Source organism: Schistocerca gregaria, chromosome 2, assembly GCF_023897955.1.
Source record: "Schistocerca gregaria isolate iqSchGreg1 chromosome 2, iqSchGreg1.2, whole genome shotgun sequence".
Taxonomy (NCBI): Eukaryota; Metazoa; Arthropoda; class Insecta; order Orthoptera; family Acrididae; genus Schistocerca; species Schistocerca gregaria.
In genome coordinates, this window is record NC_064921.1 from 814775755 (window position 1) to 814803657 (window position 27903).

The following is a 27903-nucleotide window of genomic DNA, read 5'->3' on the forward strand; positions in this document are numbered from 1 at the left end:
ATTCTTCCAAAAGCAGGAACTCACATCCCCGTCTCCGCTTCATCGATCCTTATGATACGTTTTCTGCGATCTTATTTTTCTGCTTCAGGATTACCCACAGAGTGGATGACGGAATTCCACGGTTTCAGTAAACTGCTTCGTTTCCATGAAGCCAGCCGGTGTGGCTACAGTCTGAAACCGCGCGACCTCTACTGTCGCAGGTTCGAATCCTGCCTCGGGCATGTATTTCTGATGTCCTTAGGTTAGTTAGGTTTAAGCAGTTCTAAGTTCTAGGGGACTGATGACCTCAGATGTTAAGTCCTGTAGTGCTCAGAACCATTTGAACCATTTGTTTCCATGAATATCAAACACTTGTTTCTTTGAACTCATTCTTATAGCTGATTTATGTAATGTATTAATGTTATTCAGTTTTGAGAAAACAAAGGTGTGTCGCGAAGAGTTGAATTACGCAATAATTATCCGAAGAGCTGACGAAACAACTGGATTAAAAATGTTCAAATGTGTGTAAAATCTAATGGGACTTAACTGCTAAGATCATCAGTCTCTAAGCTTACACACTACTTTAACCTAAATTATCCTAAGGACAAACACACACACCCATGTCCGAGGGAGGACTCGAACCTCCGTCGGGACGAGCCGCACAGTGCATAACTGCAGCCCCATAGACCGCTCGGCTTATCCCGCGCGGCCAACGGGATTAACCGAGAGTTATAAAGCCAAAGACTGCGAATTAATGAGTTTTTGCGGGGGCGATCTGTTGCGACGATTGCTTCGACGCCTAGGACTGCTTCGATTTATCGAGTGATTTTCAACGTACATGAAAACTAGTTCATTTATCAAGAAACTTGATTTGTTGAGATTCGGCAGTATTGTACAAAGTTCTGTGTATTACGTTTCATTTGATGCCTGATTGATTCAGTAGCCATGGCTAGTAATGTACCTACAGGGGTGAAAAAATATGGAAATACCAAAAACCCAACACATTACCACGGCCAATACGGTTTAGGAAAACAGTTGGTATTTAAAACAGTGCAGTCATCTTGGAGTGGATAAACGGAGGACCTGAAAGGTTTCCGAAGGAATCTTATACCATTCTTCCTGCAAAATGGTGGCTAGTCAGCTAACGACGATGGAGGTGGATACCAATCACGCAAACTTCTGTCCAACGAAGACCACAAAAGGTTCAATAATTCAACAAGATTGACATCTGGTGAAGGGCAGCGGGCAGGGGAGATGTGTCAATTCATGCTCGTGCTTACAAAACCACTCCTGGACGTTGCGAGCTTCGTGAACGGGAAGTCTGTCGTCTTGAAACACAGCACCACCATCGGGAAACAAGCACTGTACCATGATATGAACCTGATCAGCAAGTGTGGGCACATAATCCGTGACTCTAATGCGACTTTGCAGAGTAGTCATGGGGCCCAAAGAACACCACGACTGGGTACGCAAATCATCACCGAACCCCCGCCATGTTTCACTATTGGGACGTAAACTGGGCCAGAATTTGGAAACAGTGAGCAACAGGACTCATCCGACTAAATGGCTTTCTTCTATTCCAACACAATGCAAGTTTTATGACTTAGGCACCTCGTTTTCCTGTTATATGACATCGGCACCACGTTTTCCTGTTACGAGCATTTACATCACCGATGTGTTGCTTTGGAATTCTAGTTCGTCCTGAAATTCCCAGATTACGAAGCTCCTCTTGTATAGTGTTGCTGTTGACAGAGTTCGCGATAGCGACATTCAGTTCTGCAAGGACTTTTGCAGCTATCGTCCTCTTATTTTTCGTCACAATCCTCTGCAATGACCGCCTGTCACGATCACTCAACAGCCACTTCCTTCCGCGTTCTCACTTAGCGGATGGTGCTTTTTCGCTTTCCCCGTATGCAACATAAATGTTCGATATGGGGCCTCTTGGAATACCAAACACTTCGGTTGCATTGGTTACGGAGACACCAACCGCACGAGCAGGAACAATTTGCCCCTGTTAGAAATCCCTTAGATCCGACATAATGCGCTACGACTACGCAGGACACTGTTCTGACCACGAAAGTCGCTTGCAAACCATTGAGAAGACTGCGCAGGTACCGTCCGTGGTCAAACACAACAGCGCAACCTGCAGGCTTAGCTAGCACATGCCTTTCTGTTCAGGCATCCATTTCTGGCGGTGTGTCAATGTTTCTGTCCAGCTCCTGTGAGCTGTTATGGATTGTTAGTTGTATTGTTACTTTAGGAAATTTTTAAAGCTACGCATTCATTAAACAGTCCTGTTTTTAACTATAACCTCAACCAGGAAAGTAAGATTAATTTCTTCAATTTAAGTAATATCTATAACTTACACCACTGAATATTAACCACGAGAGCTGTTCTTTCTAATTCTTTTTCATGCTTAATTGACTGCAGGAAGCGAAATCCAGTAAAACCACATCACTGCAAATGTACCAAACTATTTTTCTTTTCGTAGTTCCCAGGTTTACACTGTTCAGTGGTTGATGTTACATTTCTTTTACCATTTTCTCCAAGTCAGATATACTGCCCTTGGTAACTTCATAAAAATGTTATGTTTCTTTTCAGTTATGGTGTAGTTTGTCCATGATTATGGCTGTATAAATTAACTGGACACGTTGCAATAATGGAGCAGCACCGCATGTCAGAAATTAGCTATGACGTTCGGTAACTGACTGTTTATCAACATCATTGTGGGTACTCGCAAGCGAAAATTGAAAGTATTCAGATCCGTATTTTATTTAATGAATGGATGGGTGCTCCTAACACAAAAGTGCAACGAGAGAGCCTAACGATAGTAGCGCCAATTATTTATCATTTGATTCTGTAGGCTGTTTTACTTTCTTAAAGTAACAATCGACAGTTTTTCATCGAAGGGATGTTAGCTCGTCTTCCATCTGGAGAGCTAGTTTGAGAGGCACCATTTGCCCTGTAGTAAGAAGTAGTAATTTTTTTAAGTATATAGTTTGAGAATCAAATTTATATGAACATTAACAGAAATAGAAAGTCGTACTTTTTATTGTTTAAAAATATATTATTCAATGCAAATACACATCGTATGAATCTCTCTTGAGTATCTCGGGCTTACATATAATCTTAGAAATACGCGACCGTCATAACTGAACTGCTAGAGTGGGTTGTTTCAGACTCGATCCATTAGAGAGTCGCGGTTCTTTTCGGCCAAATAGCAGGCGTTCCGCAAGTGTGGTATCGAGGTCGACCAGGTATGAATGGGAGGGAAGTATCAGAGTTACGGCACACACCTTCAAACCAAGGGAAACCTCCCGAGAAACCTTGGTCGGAACTGGAGCATTGTATTTATTTTTATTTATTTCCAGGTCACTATTGATTATTGCCTGGCACATTAATTAAGATGTTTCGTGTGAGTATGTGTTTGTGTACATGTTGGGTGAATATCAATAGCATTAATGTGATAGTTTACTTTTACAGCTCCCATGTAGTGACTGCGAGCATCCAAACAGATCAGTACTATTCTTTATACATCCGGGAGGATGGTATGAGTTCTCCGCAATAAGCAAAGTGCTCGGACCACAGTACCTTCTGGATCAGGACATTGTACTCGTGACAGCAAACTACCGCCTAGGAGCTCTAGGTAAGTGTTTTCAACGTACCATTCGTTTTTCCCATTAACTGTTAATTACAAAAATCTGTTGTAACTTATTGTAGTTTTACAAGATTCTTTTTCGTTTAGTAGTACCTATAGAATAATATTTATTTTGCTCAGGATGTGTAACGTGACAGTAAACTTTATACAGGGTGTTCTAAATTTCCCATTACAAACTTATAGGACTTCTAGAGAGGACTGAGTAGATAATATTCTGAATTCGAACCTATGTCCAAAAACCTTTTGAAAACATATTGGTAACGCAACCACTCAGACACGTAAATTATTAAGCGTGACCCAGTGCGTCACTTGTGTTACAATTCCAATCATTAATAACCAAAGGAAGAAAAAGAAAACTTAAACAGTTTCCGCAAACACTGTTGATTACAGTTAAACCGTTTTTATTCTTTTCAAATGAGGTTTAGCATTTTGATCGGCTATAAGTAAGGTTCGATGTGGCGACCACTATGTTCGGTGAACACACTGAGTCTACAAATGGAACGTGCTACACTCGCTCCATGACACCTGGAGCCTTTTTAGTCTGTCCTGTACTGACCACAACGCATCTCACATTATCTTCTTCTGTCTCTCCAGGCGTCTCACAAACCAAACTCTTCATTCTACCACAAATGAAAAAGCCCAGTTGAGTCAAATCCGTCGATCCTGGAAGCCATGGGATTGGACCATCTCAGCCTATCCATATATGTCTGAATCGTTAGCACGGATGTTCTCGAACATGACGTGAAAAGTGACCGGATCCGCCGATAAGCTGAAACCGTATGTCTTGACCGACGTTCAATGGCATAGCATCCAACAACCTTGTCTTTAATATACTCCTACAAAAAGGAGTCGCATGTGTTCAGATCAGGAGAATATGGCGGCCAATCGATGCCCATTCCAGTGGCCTCTGGGTATCCCAGAGCCAGCATGTAGTCCCTAAAGTGCTCCTTCAGGACATCAAACACTCCTGATTCGATGGCGTCGAGCTCCGTCTTGCATGAACCAGATCTTATTGAAATCAGGGTCACTTTGGATAATGGGGATGAAATCATCTTCTAAAACCTAACATACCGTTTGGTAGTGACCGTGCTATGAAGGAACATCGCACCGATTATTCCGTGACTGTGCATTGTACATCACACAGTCACCCGTTGACGGTGAAGAGACTTCTCGACCGTGAAATGCGGGTTCTGTCCCCCAAATGCGCCAATTTTGCTTGGCCAAATGCGTCAAATCATGCATGTGCATACTAATTGCCGTCATGCCCCGCAGCCAACGTGCATTTTGAAGGTCCTAACCCACCCGTTCAGAAATACGACGATTATATTTCATGTAGCAAACAGCCTGTATGTAAAAAGATTCAGAACATCGGTGTATTATCACATTCTAAATGTTTCTCCTTTTATATTCTCTGCCCGTTTCTTAATTCGTTGTCTAATTCCATGATATGGCCATGCTAAATTAAGGTGCCTCACGACAGATCCATGCTTCTATAATGACTTAAAGCAAGAGCGTATGATCGAAACCGTGCTTTATAAAGCTGTTAACTTATACATTCGTTTATTGAGCAAAAAAACCGTCATATGAACTATTTAACAACAGAAATGAAAACATCTAAAATTTCTCTGATTAATTCTTTTCATCCAAGAGAGTTCCAATAGCGTCTGTGCTCATCAAGCTGTCGCTGGACTCACTTTCGGGAGGATCACGTTTCTGGCCATCCTGGTTTACGTTCTCCGTTATTTCCCTAAATCACTCCAGGAAAATGCCGGTGTGGTGACCTTGAAAGGGAACGGCCATTTTCCTTCCCCATCCTTCCCTAATCCAATTTCGTGTTCCGTCGCCAATGATTTCGTTGTCGACGGAACGTTAAACATTAGTCTTCCTTTCTTTTCCCTTATATACTCATCTACCAGGTCGAGAATAGTTATGGTTCTAGCAGACCTAACCCTTGCACATTTTTATGTGTTGGTCACTATGTTAATTATACTGTACATGATCGATTGTTTATACAGTGCCATGGCCATAACGATATGATGCCCTAACGTCTCTGGGTTACTTTTGTCGGGGCAATATGAAAATGGAGGAAAATGAAGGGGCTGAATATGAGACATGGATATGCACTCCAGAAATGCGCAAGGACCGCCAAAGCCAGCTGTAATCAACGTTATACGGAGAAGCGATCATCTGTGCAGCAATGCCGATGCTCGGGAAAGCATTAAATTTTCCCTAACTCCAACACACTACCGATTGTGGTCATTATAAGCAGCGTGGAACAAGCCACTTACTCTCTGTCAGTCAACGAGGCTGAATAAATACGCCATGAAACGTGTAGCATGCTCACCAGGAACCCACAACACACGAGCACGCCGGAAGAGCGGACCATCCGCGTATTTTTCTTGACGATCTGGAATTGGTCGTCTGCACGCTGGCAAAGAAACGCTACTGTATTACTCCTGTGCGCAAAATATAAATAGGAAATTTATGAATTTCTTGGTGACGCAGCGTACCGGGAAATACAAGGCGCTCCGACTAGTCGCCTCCAGAAAAAACCATCGAACTTCTTCGCATTACCTTCGACGCGATGGATGCGCCCAAGATGATTGATATCTACGCCAAAGAAACCGTGGGATGAGTGCTCCCTGATTTCGGCGTTCAAAACGGCTACTGGACGTCAGACTGTAAGGCGACGATTGCGTGATTCTATCCTCGATTCTTGATGACCGCGGCGAGCACCACATTGTACCCCTACTTCTCAACACCATGGGCTCCGTAACAGATGGGCAAGAAGTCGCCCCATGATTGGCGTCGGGTGTTGTTAACGGACGAAACTCGGATCTGTTTGGACCCTGATGATCGCAGATAACATGTTCAGAAACAACCCGATAACATAGAACGCCTCCAACACTGTGTCCCATGTGCAACAAAGTGATGGTGGAGTGATGTTCTGGGTGGTATTACACCTCTCGTGGATGTTGAGGTCAACCAACTGCTCTACGGTACAGTGACGAGATTTTGCAGCCAAATAGTGGGACCATATCGCGAACATTTTGTCTTGATGAATGATAAGACGAGTGCTCATCGTGCTGCTCTCGTAGACACTTCCCTTCAGCATGCTAGACTGATGTGATCTGGCGATTACTGCACTTGAACTCAGTGGAATATGTGTGGCATCAATTGACTCGAGCTGTTTTTTGAAGTTGGTAACGACCAAGTACTTTGTGTGACTTACGCAGAATCGCCATTGGACAGCGGAAAATTTTGGACCAGGGATGGTATGATGAATTCATCGATGGTATGCCACGACACATTCAAACCTGCATCCGAACTAGGGGAAGATCCCCCACGTATTGATGTTGCTCAGAAGTGCTGTCAAAAACCCCCATGGAAAACAGACGACTTTGTCATTAAACAAATGATTTTTTTTTAAATTACACATTGAAAATGCTTCAGAGCCAGTTTTGGTTTTCTGTGCCATGAATTTCGAAATAAAGTGGTTAAGCAAAACTTTTCTTAACCTCTGTAGTTGCTGCGATTCATTCCACCGATAGCACTTAGTAATGTAGCTGTTCTGGGCCTACCTCTTGATTTTTATTTCCGGAACTTTTTTTCCAAAGTGTTTTCTATGAAGCTGTCATGATGAATGAGGTATTCACTTAATTTATATTTTCTTTTTTGTATCATGTTAATTGATTTTCTTTTTAATTCATCTTATTATCTGTTCATTAGGTTTTCTATCAGTTCTGGATATTTTGTGGCGTTTCTCCACATCTCCATAGCTTAGAGTACTCCATATATATCTTGATGATTTTTTTTATGTTTCTGCATGAAAGTGTTTGTTCGTTAATAAATTAATCTTATTTCTGAATTGTTATTTAGTTATTACAGTCTTATTTTAATATCCATTGTACTTCTGTGGTCATTCGTTACGCTACATGTCAGTTACCAAGAGTCATTCACATGCATTTTCGTCTTAATTCTTATCTTAATATTTGCCCTTACTTGTCTGTTTGGCTTATCTCTTACCCTTCTCTTAATCTCGTTTGTATTTATTTTCATTTTCTGGTCATACATGGCATGATAAATAGTGATACTGGAAGTAGTGTAGGCGACATTCTAGCCATTTCTTATTAAATATATGTAATATGTCCTTAGGTCTTATGAGTACGGGCGATGGCGTGCTGAAAGGCAACTACGCGATGAAGGACCAGGTTGCTGCCCTCCGCTGGGTAAACGAAAACATCGATGCTTTCGGTGGCAACCCATCTAGCGTGACGATTGCTGGATACAGCGTTGGAGGAGCCAGCGTGTTTTTCCACATGTTGTCCCCAATGACGAGGGGTGAGTTCATGTAGCATGTTTCATAACACTCAGTAAACCTTCATCTACCTTTTCTTGATTTACGTTACTTTTCCAGTGAAACATTAGCACACCAGACAAAAGAATCTGAAAAGAATCGCAACACCAAACCTAAATTAATGTACAGTAAGGAATTTTTGGGACTAAATCTGCCCAGGAAACATATTTAAGTGATTAACATTGCAATATAACAGATTAATGTAAGCGTTTGAATAACTCGTGTAACAGCCAGAATGTTGCATTCAAATTCTCTATTCTGTTTTACGGCTGCCGGATGCCAGTTTGTGGGATAGAGTTCCTTGGCTGTTACACTTGGTCGATGATTACAGGGACTGTTAACACTGTTTGTGGATGACACTGGAGTTGTCTGATGATGTCCCATATCTTCTCGAGTGGAGACAAATCGAGAAAGTCAAGGTGACATGTAGACACCCTGTACAGCATGTTGGGTTGCGGCAGTGGTATGTGGGCGATCTTTATCCTGTTGGGAAAAACCCACTGGAATGCTGTTCATGAATTTCTGCACATACGTGGAATCACCAGACTGACGTGGAAGTTTGCAGTCATAATCGCGAGAGTGCTCCTGCTGCCATACGAAATCGCGGCCCAGACCATAACTGGAGATGCAGGTCCAGTGCGTTCAGTACCCAGACCTTCAACTTGCCTCCTCCTAACCAACACACGCTCATAACTGGCAGCGAAGCAGAACCACTTTAATCTGAAAACACAACAGACCTCCACCTTGCCTTCTACACTACTGGCCATTAAAACTGCTACACCACGAAGGAGACGTGCTACAGACGCGAAATTTAACCGCCAGGAAGAAGATGCTGTGATATGCAAATGATTAGCTTTTCAGAGCATTCACACAAGTTTGGCGCCAGTGGCGACATCTACAACGTGCTGGCATGAGGAAAGTTTCCAACCGATTTCTCATCCACAAACAGCAGTTGACCGGCGTTGTCTGGTGAAACGTTGTCGTGATGCGTCGTGTAAGGAGGAGAAATGCGTACCATCACGTTTCCGGCCGCGCGGGATCAGCCGAGCGATCTAAGGCGCTGCAGTCAGACTGTGCGGCTAGTCACGGCGGAGGTTCGAGTCCTCCCTCGGGCATGGATGTGAGTGTTTTGTCCTTAGGATGATTTGGGTTAAGTAGTGTGTAAGCTTAGGGACTGATGACCTTAGCAGTTAAGTCCAACAAGATTTCACACGCATTTGCACACACACATCACTTTTCCGACTCTGATAAAGGTCGGATTGTAGCGATTGCGCTTTATTGTATCGTGGCATTGCTGCTCGCTTTGGTCGAGATCGAATGACTGTTAGCCGAATATGGAATCGGTGGGTTCTGGAGGGTAATATGCAACGCCGTGCTGGATCCCAATGGCCTCGTATCACTAGCATTCGAGATGACAGGCATCTTATCCGCACGGCTATAACGGATCGTGCAGCCACCTCTCGATCCCTGAGTCAACAGATGGGGACGTTTAAAGACAACAACCATCTGCACGAACAGTTCGACGTTTGCAGCAGCACAGACTATCAGCTCGGAGACCATGGCTGCGGTTACCCTTGACGCTGCATCACAGATAGGAGCGCCTGCGATGGTGTACTCAACAACGAACCTGGGTGCACGAATGGCAAAGCGTTATTTTTTTTTCGGATGAATCCAGTTTCTGTTTACAACATCACGATGGTAGCATCCGTGTTTGGCGTCATCGCGGCGAACACACATTGGAAGCGTGTATTCGTCATCGGCGTACTATCGTATCACCCGGCGTGATAGTATGGGGTGTCATTTGTTACACGTCTCGGTCACCTCTTATTCGCATTGACGCCACTTTGAACAGTGAAAGTTACAATTCAGATTTGTTACGACCCGTGGCTGTACCCTTCGATTCCTGCGAAACCCTACATTTCAGCAGGATCATGAATCGCCGCATGTTGCAGGTCCTGTACGGGCCTTTCTGGATACAGAAAATGTTCGACTGCTGTCGCGGCCAGCACATTCTCCAGATCTCTCACCAACTGAAAACGTCTTGTCAACGGTGGCCGAGCAACTGGTTCGTCACAATACGCCAGTCACTACTCTTGATGAACTGTGGTATCGTGTTAAAGCTACATGGGCACCTGTACCTGTACACGCCATCCAAGCTCTGTTTGACTCAATGCCCAGGCGTATCAAGGCCGTTATTACGGCCAGAGGTGGTTGTTCTGGGTACTGATTCCTCAAGATATTCACCCAAATTGCGTGTTTATTTGTCCAATGAATACCCGTTTAGCATCTGCATTTTAATGGCCAGTAGTGTAGTAAGTTCCCGCTTGACACCACTGAAGTCCCAACTGGCGGTGGTTTGAGGTCAGTGGAATACACGCAACAGAGCGTCTGGCTTGGAGCTATCCTTGAAGTAAGCGATTTGTAAGAGTTCTTTGATACCAACTGCTGCTGGAATTGCTGCTGTGGATGCAGTACAATGCACCAGAGCAAACAAGATGTTCTTCCCTCTCTGTAGGGCCACGTGGCCGTCTGGAGCTCGATCTTCTTGTGACCTATGCCAGTAATCATCTACAGTGGCCATATTCCGCCCAAGTCTCTTTGCAATATCGCAGAAGAAACATCCAGGTTTTGGTAGCCCTATTACACGACCTCATGCCCAATCAGGAAGGTAACTAAGTCTCACAACCGTTACAGCGCGTAGTTAAAACAAAACTGATTTCCATGCTCACAGTGGTGCTATTAACGACACTGCTCTGAGACTGGTGCAAAATTTAAATGGACATAATCTTTCAGTTGTAGAAACACGCCTGCCAATTTTCGTTTATGTTGAGATTTTTTTTCTGTCCTATTAGTGACTCCGTTTGAACAGTACGCTGGTCACTTTGGTGCTGCGGAGGTAGTGTACAACAGCTACTAGGCTGTCACGTGACCGTCCACCGCTGATGCAAATCCAGACATCCCAATCGGTTGAACGCCGTCACAGCATTAAAGTGGATCGACGTGGTGACGCAACATAATGGCAGAAAGGAGACTACCGTGTCTGGATTCATCCATAACCACAACGTAAATGATTTGGTGGTGTATGAATGACGACTGTCCAACCTATTTACAAAGTAATGGAGTAGCAAACGTAGCCGTGCTAGACGGTGTAAGAACAGTGGTCGGAACTAGATTCTAACGGTCAGGATCTGAAGAAGTGTCATGCCTTGTCAGTGAGTGTCTGTTCCAAAACCGACAGGAAGTGGTGATGTCAGTAAACGAAGTCGGGTACTTCGCAAAGGTCCTACGTTGAGACCGTTACATAAAGCGCCACGTGTTCTGTGGGCCATATAACGCAAAAAGTGGAGACGCGCTGACTGGAGGCGTGTAGTGTGCTCCAAAGAGGGAATATTTTGCTTCTTGTCATGTTATGCTATGATTCGAATGGCCTGAAGGTCCAGTTAAGTGGTTTAACGTGCATTATGTGGAGAGCATAGATCAATCCGTCGCTGGTTGTGTGATGGTCTGGGGTAATTTTCGTACCATGTGCTGTGTTTGCTCACTGAGGTTACTGTAAACATGAACAGGATATTTATTTCAATATTCTCTGTCAGCAGTTGTTGCTCTTTGTCACACACCTACATAATTAATATGCTGTAGACACTCCTATATTCCACAATGGGAACAGCCTCGTTCTCGGGGCTGCCCGTGTACTTTCCTGGTTTGATGCACACCCATTCTCCGATGGCTCCCTCTAAATTATGGCTAGTTTATAGTGGGCCAGTGAAGAAGCAGACGGGTGCAGCACATTAAATCTGGGACTGTTCAAAAAAGTGGGTGAAACATAGCAGTCAACAATGCCTCCGCAATTCGGTAGCCCCACGGAATCTGATCGTCAATGAGTGACTTCACCTGCATATGGCGCAGCTGAACAAACTTGTTGACTTTCTTCCTCGTCGAATTGAGGCAGTTATCAAGGATAGAGGCGGTGTTACACGGTATTAGCGTGGTGTCTTCTGTGAGTGACTAATTCTTTCTCCGATACGATGCTACAGTGAAGTGCCTGTGCTATTCCGAATTACGATGCAATGTTCATTCGGACGTGCATACATGTCCGAAGCAATATTGCATCGAACTTCTGAACAACACAGGCACTACAATATCATATTTATCCGCAGACACCAGGCAAGCTACTTTCAAGTGGAATGTCTGTCTTCTGCGGGAATATACGTAATGGAAGTAGGGGTAGAGGTTGTACTCTTAAGGCTCAGATAGCCTTATGCTTAGGCGACCGCTCGCGATGACCGGGAAATCCGGCTTGAGTACCGGTTCGGCACAACTTTTCGTTGTCGTCATTCCATTATAAAGCTGATGGTTGTCCATATTCGCAACTGCGTGTACATTTCACGAGCACAGCGTGATTAAAGTCAGATAACTTTTGCTAACTTATCTGTTTCAGTTTCATCAAGTGAACACAAAAGGCTGTCTGAGTTTGTAACATGATTCCTTTGTTTTAAGACGTAAGCCAAGAGCAAGTCTAAAAGCCCTAACAAATACTCTACGTATTTTATGTACGCTGTAACTGCCCAATGCATCTTTCGTCCTACGACGCACATCCCGCCATTTGTACTGGACGATGTAAAACGACAGAAATCTTTTCCATTAAGTTTACATCGATTGATTTTCAATGTAAGATATTTTATTCGGCCAAAGTAATCAGTTGAAAACTGCGTTAGTACTGTACTGGCCAATAAAACTGCAGCACCATAAAGAATACCTGACACCAAAATTTAGCTTATTGTGCCTAAACAGTCAAGTAGGGAGAAAACGTGATCAAATTTGTGGGTGATTTTGGGGGTGTACAGGACGCGTAATTTAGTGCACTGAGGCACCACCTCTGACAACAACAATGGCCGAACCTGGTTGGCCATTGAGTGCAAATGAGCCGCGATAACAGGTCGCATGCAACTTCAGCTCTGCCACAATTCATGAATCAATGTGGTTGGTCGTTCCTTCACCACCGAGAAGACAATATACCAGTTCTCTCGGGCGCATGTCTCGTGGGCCTTTGAGACTCTGAATGAGGCTGGCTAAGGCCGTCTTGGACCCATCGATTCCTCAGTCATATGGCAGCGCGAGCGGCAGTATCGCAGAACTATGGGCGAAGCTAGTTTCACGCTCGGCTTACTTTAAGTAACGTCAAAAAGACGGTACAGGTTGCGACGGCCAAACTCAACGGAGGTGGACCCAGTAAGCCGCTAGCTAACATCTCCAGTCTTTCAGTGGGGCCATGGATATAGCGACATACACTGGAAGAAAAAAGACAGCTAAATATTTGTGGCAAATAAGAACATAAATTTATAAAACAGTTTCTGATGTTGCTGAGCAGCGGTCATACAATATTTTTAATGGAACACATTGCCATTTCACTGTTTTATTGTTTATATAAATTCAACTCCGGTTTCAGCCGTTTGCCATTTTCCAGTATGTGAGTTTATGTCTTTAACATATAATGCAGGACACTAACATGATGTCAAGCTCAAAGTTGGCCATAAATTAGGAGCAAATATCTTTCTTAATTTATGGTCAACTTTGAGCTTGACAACATGTTAAGTGTCCTGCAATATATGTTAGACATAAAATCACACCTGAAAATGGCATAAAAGACCGAAACCAAGGTTGTACTTAAAACAGTCAAATGGTGGTGTGTTCTATTAAATAAAACAAATATCATTGAGCTCTTTTCACTAGCAGCAATTTAAGCTCTGCTCTTAGGTTCCTGTCTAACCATAACATAGCACAACAGACACAAGGTAGAAAAACATATACTGGATGACACAGTGGGCGACAACATACAGTGCACAACTCATCAGTTAATACCTTATCATAATGGATATAGAAGCAAACGTACAACATGAATATCTTTCTTAGCCAAACACCGCAGAACAATGAGGTTTAGAGGACCATCAATGCACAGTTGATGTATAATAAAAGGTTACCCTTACTGACGCGTGGCGATGCACCTGCTGATAAAGCTCCTCCGAATGTCTGATATCTAAGGCTACCTTTCACGATGCAAATATGCTTTCGTTCCAGGTTTATTCCAGAGGGCAATTTCAATGAGTGCTTCTATTGACACAATGTGGGACATTGACAGAGATCCAGTGGTGAAGGCGAGAAAGCACGCGGAACTCGTTGGCTGCCCGACGGGGACCTCTCAGCAGATAGCCGACTGCATGCGCGAGAAGACAGCGGAAGAAATCGCGTACTCCATCGACGGACTAGCGGTTAGTATCCTAGGCACATCTACAGCAGTACAGTAGTTTTAAACTAGTCTTTCCAATAGTAGAATGTAGACACAAAATGCCTCAAACCTGAACAACGTGTCCAGTATAGCAATCTAAATACGCAATGTTACAGGAATGGGGATACGATCCCATACTCATCTACTACCCTGTCATTGAACCTGATCTCAATGACGGCAGTGAGAGATATCTTGATCAAGAACCGTATCCACAGCTACTGAGCGGGAACTTCACGAAAGTTCCGTGGATGACTGGCTACACAAAGGACGAATTCTCGTGGAAGGCTCTCGGTAAGTACTAATACGTGTAGAGATCTTTCTTTCCGCAGTCATGTTAACAGTTCTGACTGTCGCTGATTCTTTTCAGCCGTAGTTGAAAATTCAACGTGGGCCAACGACATGTATGAAAACTTCGAGACTGTCGCTCCAATATCATTCATGTACGAAAGAGGTACGGAGCGCTCCCGCAACATTAGCCGAGAGTTGAAGGCCTTCTACCTCAACAACCAACCCATCACTAATAACTCACTCGATGGCCTCGGAAAGGTAATGTTCAATACAAGTATGACATTCATGATATAAATAGTAAACGCAAAATACATTTACGACTCACAACTGTTTTCTTTCAGCTGTATGCAGATTCCATCATATGTTTTGGCGAAGACCGCGCAGCTAAAATAATATCAGGAATGAGTGATTTTCCAGTTTACTTTTACAGATTTTCTTATCAGGGAAGGTACAGCTTCGTTTACTACCCAAATACTACGACGCCCTACGGTACGTTTTTCCCACAAAGTGGATTTATCTCATCGTTCATATTTTTGCAGATTTACAATGTTATTATCTGTGGGAGCCATTAACTAATGTCATTAATATCTCTGTCAGATGTAATTATTTGTCGCAATGCTTAGCCTGACTTGTTGCGCTAAGCAATGGACTTTTAACACAATTGGATACTTATAAAACTGTATAATATGGCTGGCATATAAAAGTAAACAAAATCCCTATAACATAAGACTAGGTTTCAAGTTGACATTTAACAGTAACAGTAGATAAGTATTCCAAGTCAATAAGTTATGGCGTGAATAAATATAATTACGTCACTTGTTTTCCTCTTTCGTAGGTGTTGTTCATCATGACGAGCTAATCTACTTGTTCTACTTGTCAGCGCTGGATTTTCCATTTTTTCAAGAAAGTGATCCAGAAATCCAAACTCTTGAGCGACTTACGACGATGTGGGCGAATTTTGTGAAGACAGGGTAAGGAACTTTTCAGACAGTCTCGCTTGGTAAAAGTATCAATTTACTCCGCTTCGTACCATTATTCTCCACTTTCTTCTCAGACATCATAGTCGCACTAAATTTCTGAAACTGTTCGTTGTCCACCACTGGTCAGTTCTGGCTCTTATGACATTTTCAAGCGGTAGTTGATATGCATGTGTAGAAGCCACCAAACCATCGTTTTAGTCAAATTTCTGATTATGGGGCACTAAAATGAGCAGTATCTCAAAAAAGTAACACACATAGACACACGCGCGCGCAGCGCGGGATTAGCCGAGCGCTCTAAGTCGCTGCAGTCATGGACAGTGCGGCTGGTCCCGGCGGAGGTTCGAGTCCTCCCTCGGGATAATTTAGGTTAAGTAGTGTGTAAGTTTAGGGACTGATGACCTTAGCAGTTCAGTCCCATAAGATTTCACACACATTTGAACATTTTTTTGAATACACACACACACACACACACACACACACACACACACACACACACACACACACAAAGAGAGATAAAGAGGGAAGTGCAGTCTTCTATCCTCTAATGTTCCTAGAAGAAAGTGAATTTTTTGCTGATGAAGTTATTTCTAAAGGTAATACAAAAATGGTTCAAATGGCTCTGAGCACTATGGGACTTAACTTCTGAGGTCATCAGTCCCCTAGAACTTAGAACTACTTAAACCTAACTGACCTAAGGACATCACACACATCCATGCCCGAGGCAGGATTCGAACCTGCGACCGTAGCGGTCGCGCGGCTCAAGACTGTAGCGCCTAGAATCGCTCGTCCACTCCGCCCGGCAAGGTAATACATTGTTTGTTCTGCTTACACTCAATTCTCCCCTGATCCTAATACTGAAATCTTATTTTATTTGTGTTGTATCAGAACTTTATGATTTCACAGCAAGTATTGCAACTGATTGTTAAGAGTTTCGAAAGTAGGAGAGAATTTCTGTCTGAACAAAAGGTGCATACATGAACCATGAGTTATGCAAAGCGGTTAGAAATTAATTTTCTAATTAATTTCACTCAAAAAGCGATAGACAGCCCTTGTATTAAGTTCATGGCATTCGCCTCAATAAGCTGGAACTACCATCATCCATATAGAGAGACACAAGTGATTTCACTGTTAGTTACAAACCAGGTCCTGGGACTTCGCGTTTTCTTTTCATTCAACGTGCTCGTAGTCGCCGATATCACGTGAAGCTACATGTTCGTACAGCGTCTCTGGATCTGCAACGAACTTGGTTCTAGTTCATTTCGAAGCATCGTAACTTCTGTACTGTATTCCGAAGTTTCCCGAAACAGATCCAGAAAATGTATTGTCGCTGACGAACCTCGTCCAGCTAATAATAATAATAATTATTATTATAATTGTAACAATTTTGTCTGGCTGAATGGCCGGGTATAAATATTTAGATTGGATGCGGCTCCGGTGACTTGAATGCCCCTAATCTACCCCAGTTTTCCGAAAGGGGACCTTCAATTTCACGCGGAACGCGAACCACGTGTCGTTCCTGACAGCTTCCCACTTTGTTGAGAGGTGAAGGCTAGACTGAAAATTTCCGTGGTCCAACCGGGATTCGATGCCCTAACTCTTGGGATTCCAGTACGCGCTTTATCAATACACCATTAAGTTCGACGGTGAATCTAATGGCAAGTAAGGCACTAATACAAACTAAAAACGCCATGTTCAGAGAGCACTAGAAATTTTTATCAATACAGAACGACCATCATTTTTCACATCTCCCGATCCTCACTAAATGGGCCGCGGCGCTAAATAAATGTCGGTATACCCGTTAAAATAAAATAGAGGGTCCTTTCTAATTAAAATTTCTGTTAGCTTCAGGCGAACTAGAGCAAAGGAGGACAGGAGATTATTAGACTTAAACGTCCCGTCGACGACGGGGTCATTAGTGACGGAACACAAACTCGGAAGGGCAAGGATAGCTTTTCAAAGGAAATATCCCGGCAATTTCCCTTTATGTGGGCACATCACGGAGAAACAAAATCTGAAAGGCGTATCGGCAATTTTAGTTGGCGTCACCGCGAATAAGAGTCCAATGTCTTATTGTTGTATCACCTTACTCTGTAGCAAAGAAGATACCAGATTAAATATCTATTAGGACTTTTTGTTTCAGGTCGTTAGCTTATTTGAAAAATATTTTGTCCGCGAGTTTACCAGCATGTGCCCTGACCAACTCCAGAACGCAGCTCTGTCTCTGCACCTTCGTAACTGTGATAGGCTGCCAATGAACGCTTGCCAGTCGATAGGCAGAGAGCGAAATCAGATCGCATACAAAGGAAAAACAACTTCTAATGTCAAAGTTTTAACAGTAAATTATCGAAGCATTTGTTACAAGGTGCCTGAATTTGTTGCCCTCCAGGAAAGGTCCGCGCTAAAATTGTACTCTGTACGGAGAACTCGAAGAAACCCTCAGAAGAAAGCTCCGAAATTTAAAGCGGCATGAAACGTATATCGAAGAAACAGGTTATTCGTCATAGGAACGGGAGTGTACTGTCCGATCGACAAGAATATCGTGTCTATCGAGGTCGAAACTGAGTCCAGCTGTTAAGTTACGTGCACGCGAATGACTAGTCTAGGCGAACTCAAGTTAATCATCGAGTGTTTTCATCAACCACCTGATTCCGCCGTACTGTAGAAGCATTCAAAAAAGTATACGCATGAAGGTACCTGCATCAGGCAATATTGCACTGCGGTGAAGCCGGCCGGTGTGGACGAGCGGTTCTAGGCGCTTCAGTCTGGAACCGGCGGCCCCCTCCGGGCATGGATGTGTGTGACGTCCTTAGGTTAGTTAGGTTTAAGTAGTTCTAAGTTCTAGGGGACTGATGACCTCAAATGTTAAGTTCCATAGCGCTCAGAGCCATTTGAACTGCGGTGAAAAGTCATGGGATACCTCCCAATTTAGTGTCGAACTTCCTTTTGCCTGGTGTAGGCCTGCCTACTACAGCAGCTCGACGTGGCACAGACTCAACAAGTCGTTGAAAGTCGCCTGCACATTTATTGAACCAAGCTGCCTTTACAGCCGTCCAATATTCCGAAAGTGTTGCCGGTGCGGGAGTTAGTGCACGTACTGACCTCTCGATTGTGTCCCATAAATTTTCGATGGGATTCATGTCGGGCGACCCGGGTGACCAAATCATACCCTCGATTTGTCCAGAATGTTCTTCAAAACAATCGCGAACAACTGCAACCCGGTGATATGGCACATTACCGTACATAAAAATTCCATCACTGTTTGGAAACATGAAGACATGAATGGCCGAACATAGTCAATTCCAGTGAATGTTCGATTCAATTGGACCAGTCCATTTCACGCAAATACAGCGTACACCATTATGGAGCTACGACCAGCTTGCACAGTGCCTTGTCGACAACTTGAGTCCATGGTTTCGTCGGGTCTCGGCCCCACTATCACCATACCATCAGATCTTACTGATTCCGGAACTGATCTGACCAGGCCACGGTTTCCGAGATGCCTAGCGTCCAACTGATATGGTTGATCGTCTGCTGCCATAGCCCATCAGCACTAAATTTCACCGCACTGTCTTAAAGAACGTGTTCGTCGTACGTCCAAAATGGATTTTTGTATTTATTTCACGCAGTTTTGCTTGTCTGTTATCACTCACAAATATACGCAAACGCTGTTGTTCTCGGTCGTTCACTGAGGGCCTTCGGCTACTGCGTGTCCGTTTTGAGAAGTAATGCTTCAAATTTGGTATTCTCGGCACACTGACGAGTCTGTGGATCTCGGAATATTGCATTCCCCAACGATTTTCGAAATGGAATGTCCCATATGTGTAGCTCCAACTACCATTCCACGTTCATAGTCTGTTAGTTCCCGTCGCACGGCCATAACCACGTCGGAAAACTTTTCATATGAATCGCCTGAGTACAAATGACAGATCCGGCAATGCACTGCCGATTTATATCTTGTGAACGCAATACTACCACCATCCGTATATGTGCATATGGCTATCCCATGACATTTATCACCTCAGCAGAGCTGAAGGCCTTTGGAAATGATTTCTCATTTCCAGGGCAAGACGGTGCCCTGTCGAACAAATGCTGGGGTGATGACTTATCCCGGTCATCTCTTGGTCCCTGTCTATGTTAGAAATCACATGAAGTGACGTTGCCCACTCTCTACCTTGCCTGGTGTCGGTGGATAAATACGGTATTTCAGCGCCTGTGTTATTTTGAATTACGATGAATGCATGTCCATAACGTGTGTAGTAGCCGCAGTGCCTGTTCCTGCGTGCATGTGCAAAGGAACTTTGCATCGTAATGCAGGATAACACAGGCACTACAATATCATATTTATTCGCCGCCACTTGGCAAGCGTACCTGTACGGGGATATACACCACTGCCCATTAAAATTGCTACACCACGAAGATGACGTGCTACAGACGCGAAATTTAACAAGATGCTGTGATATGCAAATGATTAGCTTTTCAGAGCATTCACACAAGGTTGGGAACCGTGGCGACACCTGTAACGTGCTGACATGAGTAAAGTTTCCAACCGACTACTCATACACTAACAGCAGTTGACAGGCGTTGCCTGGTGAAACGTTGTTGTGATGATGCCTCGTGTTAGGAGGAGAAACGCGTACCATCACGTTTCCGACTTTGATAAAGGTCGGGTTGCACCCTATCGCGATTGCGGTTTATCGTATCGCGACTTTACTGCTCGCGTTGGTCGAGATCCAATGACTGTTAGAATATGGGATCGGTGGGTTCAGGAGGGTAATACGGAACGCCGTGCTGGATCCCAACGGCCTCGTATCACGAGCATTCGAGATGACAGGCATCTTATCCACATGGCTGTAACGGATCGTGCAGCCACGTCTCGATCCCTGAGTCAGCAGATGGGGACGTTTGCAAGACAACAACCGTCTGCACGAACAGTTCGACGACGTTTGCAGCAGCATGAACTATCTGCTCGGAGACCATGGCTGCGGTTATCCTTGACGCTGCACCACAGACAGGAGGGCCTGTGATGGTGTACTCAACGACGAATCTGGGTGCATGAATGGCAAAACGTCATTTTTTCCGATGAATCCAGGTTCTGTGTTCAGCATCATGACGGTCGCATCCGTGTTTGGCGACATCGCAATGAACGCACACTGGAAGCGTGTATTCGTCATCGCCATACTGGAGTATCACCCGGCGTGATGGTATGGGGTGCCATTAGTTACACGTCTCGGTCACTTCTTGTTCGCATTGACGGCACTTTGAACAGTCGACGTTACATTTCAGATGTGTTACGACCCGTGGCTCTACCCTTCATTCGATTCCTGCGAAACCCTACATTTCGGCACGATAATGCACGACCGCATTTAGATCCTGTACGGTTCTTTCTGGATACAGAAAATGTTCGACTGCTGTCGTGGCCAGCACATTCTCCAGATCTCTCACCAATTGAAAACGTCTGGTCAATGGTGGCCGAGCAACTGGCTCGTCACAATAAGCCCGTCACTACACTTTATGAACTGTGGTATCGTGTTAAAGCTACATGGGCACCTGTACCTGTACACGCCATCCAAGCTCTGTTTGACTCAATGCCCAGGCGTATCAAGGCCGTTATTACGGCCAGAGCTGGATGTTCTGAGTACTGATTTCAAGGATCTATGCACCCAAATTGCGTGAAAATGTAATCACATGTCAATTCTAGTATAACATATCTGTCCAATTAATAACCGTTTATCATCTGCATTTCATCTTGGTGTAGCAATTTTAATGGCCAGTAGTACATAATGGATGTACGAATACGGATTGCAGACGTTTAGTTGACGACATGTGGTAGTTTGGGTCTGGCCCTGAGTCGTACACGGGCAGCTAAGTGGGAAGGTGACAACTCGTGATAAGCGGGAAATCCGGGTTCGAGTCTTAGTCCAGCACAAATTTCCATGTCATCATTCCTTTCTACGCCTGATGGTTGTCCGTGTTGGCAATTGCGAATACATTTAAAATATGATTAGAAGTGGTACAATGTACCCTCCGCTATGCACCGTATGAAGATGTGAAAAGTATGTACCCTGTCATTTCCAAAAATTTCGAGAGTGGATTAATAAAAAATACAAAAAGTTAAAATTGTGGATTTAGTGCTTCAGGTGTTCTGCAGAGTGTACAATACGCAGAACGTACATACAGCTATTAGAAAATGTCAGTGAAGTCCTTCTTTCGGATGTCGTTTTACTTAAGCATCTCTTTAACTTGAATGTCGCGTCATGTTATGAAAGTGTTGACCGTTCATGCGAATGTTTGCACTTTCTCATTCATGTGAATTTCTGCACTTTGTCGTGTTGTGCTAAGTTCGTAATCATGACACCAAGTCTTGTCATCCACGGTAATTTTTCCAGAAAGTGTGTGTTCGCGCTTTGCATTTCGATCACGTAGTTAGTCGTTGACGCTCCGCTTTCTTTATTTTCTCATTTTGAGCATACCCTGGTGAATGTCTCGATCATTCCATTTAGATACGATGCCCAATATGATTTGTGACGCAACAACGTTGGTTGCGGTTGCAAGTCCAATACTTAACACTGCCTGCTCACAACTCACTGGTCGAATGCTGATCTGCTGTTTACAGTAAGTTAGTTGAAGCTGCCACAGTAGTTACTGCGCCTGAGTCGTTTGTACTCTAGAAATAAAACCAGTCTCGGGGCTTTTTGGACGGACGGTGTTTGCAGATTAAAATCGTACCCATGACGTAGGTCTAGGTTCTAACTGCTTTCTTTCTATAAAGAATGAAACACACACTCTGAAGTACACTATATTCCATCTACACACATCAAAAAAAGTTTTCCATCACCTCTGTTCCGAGAATTCCGAAACATGTACAGAAAATCGCAATAGAGATCAACACAAACCTCATTTCCGCCCTTTTTATTGCTCATGAAAACCACACTTTACATGTCGTACTACCATACAGCGAGACCTTCAGAGTTAGTGGTCCAGATTTCTGTACACACCGGTACCTCTAATTCCCAGTAGCACGTCCTCTTGCACTGATGCATGCCTATATTCGTCGTGGCATACTATCCACAAGTCCATCAAGGCACTGTTGGTCCAGGTTGTCCCACTCCTCAACGACGATTCGGCGTACATCCCTCAGAGTGGTTGGTGGGCGACGTCGTCCATAAACAGCTCCTTTTCAATCTATACCACGCTTGTTCGATAGGGTTCATGTCTGGAGAACATGCTGGCCACTCTAATCGGGCGATGTCGTTATTCTGAAGGAAGTCATTCTCAAGATTTGCTCGACGGGGGCTCGGATTGTCGTCCATGAAGACGAATGCCTCGCCAATATGCTGCCAATACGGTTGCGCTGTCGGTCAGAGGGTGACATTCACGTGTCGTACAGCAGTTACGGCACCTTCCATGACCACCAGCGGCGAAAGTCAGCCCCACATAATGCCACCCCAAAACAGCAGGGAACCTCCACCATGCTGCACTCGCTGGACAGTGTGTTTAAGGCATTAAGCCTGAGTGGGTCGCCTCCAAACACGTCTCCGACGATTGTCTGGTTGAAGGCATATGTGACACCAGTGAAGAGAACGTGATGCCTATCCTGAGCGGTCCATACGGCATGTTGGTGGGCCCATCTGTACCGCACTGCATGGTTTCGTGGTTGCAGAGACGGACCTCGCCATGTACGTCGGGAGTGAAGACGCGTATCATGCAGCCTATTGCGCACAGTTTGAGTCGTAACACGACGTCCTGTGGCTGCACGAAAAGCATTATTCAACATGTTGGCGTTGCTGTCAGGTTTGCTCTGAGCCTTAATCCACAAGTAGCGGTCATCCACTGCAGTAATGGCCTTTCGCTGGTTCTGTATTTGTTTTATTACTCGCGTAACAACTAATATATGAGATAAAATATGTTGCTACGAAAAGAGCCCCGAAATAATTTTTAGGGATTCTGTGCTGTGACTTTCTTTGGATCATTAATTTTCAACAAAACAAATTAATTACGTTCTTATTTTTCTGGATCTAGCTTTCTATTAAAGGAACATTTTTTTGTTACTGTAACTTGCCATAAAGTTCAACATATCTTCCTGACTTTACATTTATTGAAAAGGTTACTGAAAATTATTTCGTTATCAATACTGATGTTACAGTATGCAATGTTTGTTCAACATCAAAATTTTGCAGTGGATTTTTGTTAACAGTAAATCACCAATAAGTACCACGACTAACACGAGAACATGAGACTGTTATCAGAGAAAATGATGTTTTTACTATAATGTTTGCCAGATCAGAACTACGCACAGAAAGATTTATTTTATGTTATGAAGGTAAATTATCTTTTTGCACTGTTAATAATATATTATCGGAAGCCCGCGTCCACCCATAAAACAAATCATAAAATCTGCTGCTCTGCCGCGCAATTCCGAAAGCTGAAAGAAATAATTTTAGTGTACTATTACCTGTACGCTTCTTTGCGGTATGATTGGTTTCATTTAATGCAGTTTGAATGCACCGCGGCAGTGGCTCGTTCGTTCGTAGCGCATCTCTGCACCACGAGTAATATTTAAATAGCTGAAAATGTCTTAAAGGGATGGGATAAAATACCAGGCATGCTTATTACAAATCATAATGCAAGTTTTCACTAAGTAACTCTATTCAAAACATTTAAACAGATTAAATTATTACACACCTTTACAATGATCATATAAAGTTGATCGTCGGTAAAGCAGATGCCAGACTGAGATTCATTGGAAGAATCCTAAGGAAATGCAATCCGACAACAAAGGAAGTAGGTTACAGTACGCTTGTTCGCCCAATGCTTGAATACTGCTCAGCAGTGTGGGATCCGCACCAGGTAGGGTTGATAGAAGAGATAGAGAAGATCCAACGGAGAGCAGCGCGCTTCGTTACAGGATCATTTAGTAATTGCGAAAGCGTTACGGAGATGATAGATAAACTCCAGTGGAAGACTCTGCAGGAGAGACGCTCAGTAGCTCGGTACGGGCTTTTGTTAAAGTTTCGAGAACATACCTTCACCGAAGAGTCAAGCAGTATATTGCTCCCTCCTACGTATATCTCGCGAAGAGACCATGAGGATAAAATCAGAGAGATTAGAGCCCACACAGAAGCATACCGACAATCCTTCTTTCCACGTACAATACGAGACTGGAATAGAAGGGAGAACCGATAGAGGTACTCAGGGTACCCTCCGCCACACACCGTCAGGTGGCTTGCGGAGTACGGATGTAGATGTAGATGTAGAATGGGTACGTAATGGCGTCTGTCTCTCAATCTTGACAAAAGAATGCTATGCAAGAGTACAATATAACCACAGTCTAATGTCAGACTGTGATATAACGTCACAGACTCTTCCTACTCACGTAACTCCAAGAAGACGACAGATGGCTCTGAGCACTATGGGACTTAACATCTGTGGTCATCAGTCCCCTAGGACTTAGAACTACTTAAACCTAACTAACCTAAGGACATCACACACATCCATGCCCGAGGCAGGATTCGAACCTGCGACCGTAGCAGTCGCGCGGTACCGGACTAGAACCGCGAGACCACCGCGGCCGGCTAGACGACAGATAAATTAATGTTCGGTCATGACTATTTATACTAGTCACATATTCTCATCTTCGTTTGATATTTAATAAGTATCGTCTGTGGCGGTCTCAGTACTCGCCGACACAGATATTTTAAAAAATCAGTACATAATTCTATACAAGAACAAAACATGACACAATGGTTTCTCTTTATTCATTAAGTTCGCACAATCGTTGTCCATGCAATTATAATCATCCAGTTCAATTATTCTTTTCTCCTTTTCTTTTTTACCACATCTAATATGTCTTTTGCTAAGACACGTTACAAGCCCTTGGGCGGCCTGAGCGAGGTATGTCATCGACAGTTCCTGTCTCCGTGTATCTCCTCCATGTCCAAACAACATCGCTTTGGTTCAATGGACACTTCCCCTGTTGAGATCCCTTCCTGGCACAAATTAACAATGCGGACGCGATCAAATTGCAGTATTGACCGTCTAGGCAATATTGAGCTACAGACAACACTAGCCGTGTACCTCCTTCCTGGTGAATGACTGGAACTGATCGACTGCCGGACCCCCTCAGTCTAATAGGCGCTGCTCATGCATGGTTGTCTACATCTCTGGGCGGGTTTAGTGACACCTCTGAACAGTCAAAGAGACTGTGTCTATGATACAATATCAACAGTCAACGGTTATCCTTCGGGAGTTCTGAGAATCGGGGTGATGCAAAACTTTTATGATGTGTGTATTAAGGTTTATAACATATAGCTGAAGTCCTAAGCTAGGGTCGAGACAGACCTCAGTTTGATAAACCGTACTGAAGGCTTACAAAAGTGTCGAAGGTACTCCCATGAGTTACTCCGTCAACATTAGTCCTAAGAAGTGGAAATCAATATCACTATCAGTATCATTATGGATGGAAATCTATGCGGTTCGCCTCGAACCAATAAATAGTTTTCATACACGAAATAATAGTTTTAGATTTGTAAAGAAACGGAAGAGTCAAATACGTGGAAGTACCCGGAAGAACACTCATCCCTTTGACGGCAGTAAGTCACACTCACCTTCTGTGACAACGGGCTGTTCTAGTGGTCAGTAAACGTGCCATAGGCCACGATTATCACACACCAAAAAGGCAAACTGAGAACTGTGACTAAGAGGCAAAATTATCGTTAAGATCAAAAATGTGTGCTCATAAGGTTACCCTCGAACAAGTAACACATTTTCACTACCTCAAATACGGTATAATCAAAAATTGTTTAAGAAAACTAAAAACAAACTGACTAACATGTGAGCTATGTGGTGAAGACTTACAAAGGGTGACACTGTACAAAAGTAGCACAAAGCTTATAAACGTGTTCTCAGCCTACACTTTTGGATGTTAATGAAACTTGTATAAGAAAATAAGGATACAAGTTGAATTCTAGTGACTGAAATAAAATTTCTGAGGAAGAGTACGAGCTGTGCGAAATAATATATTGCTTGAGAACTTTATAGTGAAGAAGACAGGAATGTGTATGAAAACGCATTGGAAAATAAAGTTTAACATCTGTTAGATATGAGCCTCGCTGGTGGGAACTATGAATTAATAAATGAGGGAAAGAGGGACATGGAAGAGAAAGTGAGTAAATGCAATAGGAGGGGGATCAGTGCTTAATCGTTGATGAAGATGACGATGATGACAAAGACGCTGTCGGCGGTTGGTGGGGTGATGGTGACGACGACAACGACCATTGTTTGTTGAAACAATTTTATCTTTTCCGCGAGTTGAATATAGTAGCAAAACTATACGAGCTGTATCACCTCTTTCTTACTCTTTAGAGCTGAGCAACCAGGCGTGAGTATTTAACGTTTTCCGTATAGAGCTCTGCTGTCTTCTAAGTGAGTTACTTTCAGAATCAAATGATCCATATTGAGCACCATGTATGGTTACTGCACGCTACTGCTTTAGTTTGCTAAGAAGTGTAATGTACGTGAAATAACAATGCGTGAAAATGCACTACCGATCTGGAGAGACGACGCCTTCACTGACTTTGTGAAATTTGTGTTTTTTCCTTTTATTTTAACGCACTTCATATAAACATAATTACCTCTGCACATGTGTGTTGAAATGTACTACAATACTCATTTCTGTTGTTCCACAGTAATCCGATACCAGAGAGTTCGCAGCTCCTAGACAATGTTCAGTGGCCGCCCATGAAGCCGGACAACCTGACGTACCTAGACATAGGTTCAGAGCTGCAGGTCAAACAGGGGCTGTACCAGGACCGCATGGAAGTCTGGGACAGCCTGTTTCCTTTTTCTACCGGCGGGGAGTAAAATAGCAACACGAGAGTGGTATCAGTGAAATTTGTGTACCTTAATGCTCAAAATGCTCAGAAAAAGTGTTAGCGAAGATAATTGATAGATATCAGACTATAGAGAATATTTAATTGAAGAAATATAAAATTTTGTGCCAAATATGACTATGTAATGGGTGTTTGCACTCGCTTATTTTAAAAATTCTGTACGTACGTTCTTTCTATTTTTGAGTACGTTGTGGACAGTGAAGGTCAATTAAAAATACGCTGTAAAGAATTTTCCAGCTTTATTTACTTTTATTGTTTGAAACCCCTTCCTCTGTGGCGTAAACTAACCTATTCAGTACTGTACATTCAATAAATTCTCCATGGAACGGACGTTTGTCATCATTCTGAATATTCACTTTACTAAAATATAACTGTCTTGAAATTGCCTTCGTTGTCTTCTTATAGAAGGATAATAATGACGCAGGTTTGGGTTGTACTGAGGACGTCCACTGATGCTTGTATTCTGAAAG

At 43.5% G+C, this 27903-nt stretch overlaps 1 protein-coding gene across 1 annotated transcript in view; it reads left to right on the forward strand.

The window, feature by feature from the left end:
• Nucleotides 1-27664, forward strand: part of LOC126335136 (esterase E4-like) — a 42374-nt gene extending 14710 nt beyond the window's left edge. Inside the window, exons 3-10 of the mRNA XM_049998095.1 lie at nucleotides 3463-3625; nucleotides 7793-7978; nucleotides 14070-14260; nucleotides 14394-14568; nucleotides 14645-14823; nucleotides 14907-15054; nucleotides 15401-15536; nucleotides 27230-27664. Coding sequence (XP_049854052.1) covers nucleotides 3463-3625; nucleotides 7793-7978; nucleotides 14070-14260; nucleotides 14394-14568; nucleotides 14645-14823; nucleotides 14907-15054; nucleotides 15401-15536; nucleotides 27230-27404 — 1353 coding nt within the window. The 3' untranslated portion in view covers nucleotides 27405-27664. The remainder of the gene's footprint in view (nucleotides 1-3462; nucleotides 3626-7792; nucleotides 7979-14069; nucleotides 14261-14393; nucleotides 14569-14644; nucleotides 14824-14906; nucleotides 15055-15400; nucleotides 15537-27229) is intronic.
• The last annotated feature ends 239 nt before the right edge of the window (nucleotides 27665-27903 follow it).